Source organism: Mycetomoellerius zeteki, unplaced genomic scaffold (assembly GCF_001594055.1).
Source record: "Mycetomoellerius zeteki isolate Tzet28-1 unplaced genomic scaffold, Tzet1.0 scaffold35, whole genome shotgun sequence".
Taxonomy (NCBI): domain Eukaryota; kingdom Metazoa; phylum Arthropoda; class Insecta; order Hymenoptera; family Formicidae; genus Mycetomoellerius; species Mycetomoellerius zeteki.
The window spans coordinates 1,074,026-1,080,653 of record NW_017257338.1 but is presented as its reverse complement, the minus strand read 5'-3'; the positions used below and the strand labels follow the sequence as shown (position 1 = coordinate 1,080,653).

Genomic DNA, 6,628 nt, shown 5'->3' with positions numbered 1-6,628 from the left:
AATATCTATGAAAAACTAAGAATTTCTAAGATCTTGTCTCAATCTATGTAGTTTTTCGTAAAATTTTTCCACCAGTAATGAAAAAATTATAGAATAAGTTATAGAATAAATTACATATAAAATATTAAGACTATTTCTATTATTTTAATAAAATAAGCTTTCTTTTTTGTGTTCATATTATTATTATATTATTAATTATTAAAATTAATTTATGCACATTTATGTTTGTATAAGAAAACTGTAAGATTAAAACACACAGGAAAAAAGACTATTTTTTTTATTTTTAAAAAAAAAGATAAATTTTTTGGGGAAAACAAAACTTTATGAAAAAGTTTTTTGTTTCATTTTCGATATACTTTTCACATCACTTCCTAGTCAAAAAGTTTCGTAATCGATTCCTATTATAAATAACGCATCATTCTAATTCTTGTAACATTCCTAATCATACGTTATCAATGTTCAATATATTAAAAGTTGTTTTCTAAAATACCTCGGCATTTCTCACGTGCAAGGAATCAAAAGCCTCTGTCTTGTCCGCGAGATTTCTGAGTTTCGTAGGTTTTTTTTGATGGGACGTTCCGTCGTGATCTTTCATTTTGCGTTTTACTGTTTAACTGTTCCTGCCTAACAGACTGACAAGCGACGATAAGGAGGAAAGGACGAGAGGACAGAGCGCGGAGATGACACAACGCAGCATCTCACGTGCCGTCATCTCACATGCGCCAGCATGCGCAACATTGATCCATTCCGCTTGTCCTCGGGACGTTTGCTGGATCAATCAACGGGCAGGACTTGCGTTGAAATAATAATTTATGACAAATTTGCAGTCTGCAATTCATTAACGTTTCATGCACTAACACTGTTATTTTTATGTTACCTCTAAATTTTTAAGTACAATAATAAAATAATAACAATAATAATAATAATACAGTAATACTTAAGATAACAGATTACACATAAAATAACACACAATCTCTGATAACATTTATGTATTATATAGAATTATTTTATATAATAATAAATGACGTATTTTTTTTAGATGAATAAAAATAAATATTATCTACATAAAATGAATTTATCAAAAACAATATCTCAATATATCATAAATCTAGATTCTCTGTAAATCTTTTATATTCTAAAAAAGAATATTAAGAGAATTACGATTTGGAATTTTTTCTCAAGATTATTATTTTTGGAATTTAATCTTTTTGTTCAAATTTACTATACTTCTTCGTGTTATATTGTTTGAGTTCATATGATTAAATTCTAAAAAATAAAAAAAATTTCACTGAAGAAAAAACTTCTTAAATTAATAAACGAAGTCATCACAAATACTAGAAAAGTTTTTAAATAAAATATTAGTAAGAGGAAATAAATTACATTTTGAGTCAAATAAACCCGAATGAATCAGCAGAATTAAAATCAATTTAATTTTTTTATAAAACAGCACTTTTTTATTTCTTACGTTTTATAGTTAGCACTGCATAAACTATATTGTAAACTATTTGATAGGAATACTTAATAGTGTTTCTATTAATTTATTAAATTTTTTGCATCTATTAGCAAGTTAGATTTAAAAAAATAAAACAATAAAACTTTACAAAAAATTGTTATTTTCAATGTGTGTCTTGTTAACTAGAATATATATTTTACCAAAAGTAACAAAGTATATGTATACAGGGTGTTTCCAAATTAAATCGCAAAACTTCGGGAGCGTGTAGAGGAGTAAAAAACTAAGAAAAAAAGTCCTATAGACATATGCTCGTTTTTGCTCCGTTTCAGAGAAATCGAAAAAAAATGTTTACATTTCTTGCCATATCTAGCACCGACATATTTGATTACATTTTCCACTTTCTGTTATGAATTTGTCAGTCGCTCTTTGAAAGCCTTTAACAGTAGATGAATTTTGTCTTTTGCAATATGCCGCGTACGTATTCTAATAGTGAATATGCTGATATGGTTTTTGTATACGGTTTCTGCAACGGTAATGCTTTAAAGGCGGTGCGAGAATATGCACGACGATTTCCAAACAGAAGAGTGCCAAACCGAAGAGTGTTTATGTTGACATTTAATAGATTGCGAGAGACTGGATCATTTTCAATTCGACAAGAAAACAACCGATTTCAAGCAGCGTTACGAAGAGATTTGCAGGCAGGGAATCGTATATAAATTAAATATATTTTTTTCTTTTTTCGTGATTTCCTGCGAAACAAAGCAAAAAGGAGCATATGTCTATAGGACTTTTTTTCTTAGTTTTTTACTCCTCTACACGCTCCCGAAGTTTTGCCATTTAATTTGGAAACACCCTGTATATATTTTTTAACTTTAATTTATGACTCACCTTATTATGAAGAATGTATATAAAAGTGGAAATAAAGAAAATGGGCGCAAAAAAGAGATAAAGCGGAAAACGAGGTATAATTGATTGAATACTATAACTATAAAATTTATAACAATTTTTTATATATGTATATAATTTTATATATACATTATTCCCTTGATATCCATTCCATATCCAGTATAAAACTATATAAACATGTACAATTTTAATTATTTATTAGAGTTGTAGAACAATCCCATTTCATAGATCTCTCAACAGCCATTTTCCACTTAGAATATCGAAGATCTCTCTCTAAAATAGAAACGAAAAGTTTATGTATTATCAAGTCTTTTTAGTCTTTTTAACTTTATATTATTACGCTGGCGTGAAAATATTATAACGAAATATATATTTACCATCTTCACCAATCTGAGGTGAAAATTTTGTTACTTGAGATGCATCCACTTCATTCATATCAACTAAACCTGCACCAATGCCGGCTAGAATAGCGGCACCTAATGCTGTTGTCTCAACCATGTTTGGTCTCACTGTTTACAATATACATAATTAATTAAAAAAATTATTTAATTATAAAGTTAAAAGAAGTTGCGTATGATGTTATGACATTGTTTACTTACCAACAGTTATTCCAGTTAAATCTGCCTGTAATTGCATTAACAAGTCGTTCACAGTCATACCACCATCAACTTGTAAAGTTGTCAGGTTCGTATCTGAATCTTTCACCATTGCTTCTAGTATGTCTCTCGTTTGGAAGCAAACTGCTTCTAATGCTGCTCGGATAATATGATATTGTTGCGTATCCTCGGTAATACCACAGATCACTCTATTAAATTGTGCAAATAATATGAAGATGCTCAATTAGAAAGGAGTTTTGACAAATTTACATCAGTAGAAGAAAAGAAAAATAGGAAAGTGTAATACCCGCGCGCATCTTGTTCCCAATAAGGTGCATACAGTCCTGAAAAGGCCGGTACGAAATACACGTCGCCAGAACATCTTACACGTTCTGCCATATCTTGCGTTTGCGTGATATTACTGATAAGTTGCATATTATCTCGCAGCCAGGATAAAGCAGCTCCAGCAACAGCAACAGATCCCTCTAATGCATAAACAGGTGGGGATCGCGCAATTTTGTAAGCAACTGTAGTTATCAATCCTTGTGTTGAGTCAACTTTCTATGAAAGAACATTTTTATACGTATCTTTAATTACGTTCTAAATCTCGTTTGATAAAAAAAATTATAATTATAAAAAATTATTTAATTTTTTTTATATACTATTAATTAAACTATATATTCTACAGCATGCAAATATTTTATATTTTGAGGAAATTTTTATTTTTATTTTTTTGCATTACATGTCTGTTATACATACTGTATTTCCTGTGTTGTAAAGCAAAAAGCATCCTGTGCCATACGTAGCTTTTGCTTGACCAGGTTTCAAACATAACTGACCAAGAAGAGCTCCTTGCTGATCTCCAACACACTACAGAAAATAAAACAATTTTATATAAGCAATTTGCTTTTTTTACTTTTTCTCAAAGGCACTAAAAATTACATAATCTTGTTAAATTTACCATAAAACACTCTATGATGTTTTGAAAATACAATTTCATTAAAAATGAATGAGCTTCAAAAAGGATTGTGAAAATAATAATTACATCTGCAAATTACTACATTAGCAAAAATCACTTTTATCTAGAAAAGTTTCTGACATTTCTACCAGAAGGGAGAAGAGCTTAATAAGAGAAATTACTTAATCTTATTGTTTAAATAAACAATACACAAATATATCCTATATATATATATATATATATATATACTTACACCTGCTATGGGTATGCCTGTGAGAACTTCAGGGTTCGAAATAGAACTATAAATCTCTGCACTGGATCGTATTTCGGGAAGGATGTGTTGTGGAATACCAAAAAAGCGACATAATAAAGGATCCCACTTTAGTGTATCAATATTCATCAGCATTGTACGAGATGCATTTGACACATCCGTAATATGCAATTGACCCTTTGTAAGATGCTGAATACAAGAAACATTTAGGTAAATATGCCGAATGGGGGAGACAGCTCCAATGACCTTGACTTTGACATATGTTGTCAAAGTCAAGGTCATTGGAGCTATCTTCCCTATTTGACATATTTATCAATATTTAATAATGATACAAAATTTTTCTGGCTTTGCTTTTTATGAATGCAATTTAATAAGTTTACTTACCCAAATAAGCCACGTATCAACTGTTCCAAAAGCACATTTCTGGGCATCTATTGCTTGTTTCACACGTGGAATATTATCTATCAACCAGCGTACCTTGAGAGCGCTAAAATAGGGAGACATTGGTAAGCCACATAGCGGTTTTAAGTAATTCTTATTTCTTGTTTTGTTAGGAATACTATCCAATATATCTTCTAGAGTTGTAGTTGTTCTCATATCATGCCATACTGCAAAGTTAGTAAATTTTAACTCTATATAAAGCCCAAAGTTCTTTATATAAAAATCTATATTAAACTTTTTATTAATCTACATCAAATGTAATATAGAAGTTTAGCAAAAAATCTGTTATTAAAGCTCATAATATAAAATGCTTCATATATTACCATACATAGGTAATATTAGGGCTTCAAGATTGATTCGGATTTAAAGCTATTCGGATATCCATTTATCTGGATTACGAATAAATGTGATGCTTCAAATTTGGGTTATTCGGAGATTTGAATTTTTTAAGATATCCGAATTTCGATCCGGATAGTAAAAGTCGAACCCAGATCCAGTTCTCAGATTTGATTCTGGATTTATAGCAAACTTGTAGCGAATTTAGTTGGATGCATTAGTGCGGACTGAGTGAATATTAAAGCCATTATACACTTATTTAATCCGAGTGTAAAAGTGAACTACAAATACTTCTCTTATTTGCTTCGAACATCTTTGTTATTATTATTTTAGCCGAAGCCAAATTCAGATCCGAATCTGAATTTAGATCCAGATCCAAATTCAGATTCGTGGATCCGAATAATTCGAATATCCGGATTAATCGAATAATACGGTTTTGAGTTCTCGGATCGGAATCAATTTCGGATATCCGAATATCTAGATATCCGAATACTTAAAAGCCCTAATATGTATATATTGATTTTACCAATTGCATTGTGCAAAGGCTCCCCAGTCTCTTTATCCCACACCAATGTTGTCTCCCTTTGATTAGTAATCCCAATAGCTTTGATGTCAGAGACTGATAGGCCAAGGTTCTTCATCTTTTTCAAAGTCTCTTCTATACATGCTATGACAGCTTTTAATATTTCTTTCGGGTCCTGCTCCACCCATCCTTCTTGTGGATATTTCTGTTTGATTTCAATTTGATGCAAAGCCACTACCTTCCTGCGTAACACATCAAATACCTAAGCATAAAAAAATTTTTTAGATGAATGACATCTGTTTATGCCAAGAATGATCATCTCTGGTGAAATTTTTCTCAGAATTTTTTAGTTCTATATAATTTTATAACTTTCTCATATTTTTTATATAAATTAGAACACTTCTCAGAAAATCTACATCTTTTCTCCGTTCATATATATGTTAACTATGAAATATCGTAAGATTTTTTGCAAGTATAATTTCTGATGAAATGTTATAAAATCTAAAAAATTTAAAAATATTTTTTGAAAATTATGGGGGATGAGAAATTTCAGAATATTTCAGAATTCACTTGTATGAAAAATTCTGAGAGAAGACGTAAACTTTCCGAATATTTCTGAGTATTTCTGAAAAATGTTCCAATTCGTATAAAAATTGAGAAAAATTTTCACCAGGGATGTCTTACCAAAAATCTAGCGCTACTCGTCCCCTCATCGATAGCGCCTATCAAAGGCCCGGTTTTCTTCACGTTCTCAGGCATATCGCTTTTTAAAATTTAGAAAATCACGTTCTGAATGATTATTTTTCATGGAAGATATGAAACATATGGACTGCGGTTCTTTTGGCACTACAAACACTTCGAAGCATTTGAGCGACCAATCAGAACAACGAATTTTACGAAATGACTAATCAAAGAATGCTTCGAAGCGTTTGTAGCGTCAAGTGGACCGCAGTCATGATAAGATAATGGCTACGTTTACACCGCGTAAACGTGCGTTTAGTCCGCGACTTATACGATAGATGTCTTTGTTTAACCTACAGGATAAACAAGGACATCTATCGTATAGGCCGCGACCTAAATGCACGGTGTAAACGTAGCCACTTAATCTTTGCCATAGTCTAAAGCCTTGTGTCCACGATGCTAG

At 30.9% G+C, this 6,628-nt stretch overlaps 2 protein-coding genes across 3 annotated transcripts in view; both read right to left on the bottom strand.

Annotated features, from left to right (window-relative positions):
- Nos (Nitric oxide synthase) overlaps nt 1-778 on the bottom strand; it is a 6,788-nt gene extending 6,010 nt beyond the window's left edge. Inside the window, exon 1 of the mRNA XM_018452742.1 lies at nt 491-778. Within this exon, the coding sequence (XP_018308244.1) occupies nt 491-595 (105 nt within the window). The 5' untranslated portion in view covers nt 596-778. The remainder of the gene's footprint in view (nt 1-490) is intronic.
- A 1,722-nt stretch (nt 779-2,500) lies between these two features.
- Nucleotides 2,501-6,406, bottom strand: Gk1 (Glycerol kinase 1). 2 transcript variants are annotated; one of them, XM_018452827.1, is made up of 9 exons: nt 6,169-6,406; nt 5,488-5,746; nt 4,569-4,792; nt 4,167-4,373; nt 3,715-3,825; nt 3,263-3,516; nt 2,959-3,164; nt 2,737-2,868; nt 2,501-2,632 (listed from the first exon to the last, which is right to left on the bottom strand). In XM_018452827.1, the coding sequence occupies exons 1-9, from the start codon at nt 6,241-6,243 to the stop codon at nt 2,547-2,549; spliced, it is 1,554 nt and encodes a 517-aa protein (XP_018308329.1). In that variant the 5' UTR covers nt 6,244-6,406; the 3' UTR covers nt 2,501-2,546. The 2 variants fall into 2 exon arrangements, with proteins under 2 accessions (XP_018308329.1, XP_018308330.1); XM_018452828.1 differs by having other exon boundaries at nt 5,488-5,726.
- Between the last annotated feature and the right edge of the window lie 222 nt (nt 6,407-6,628).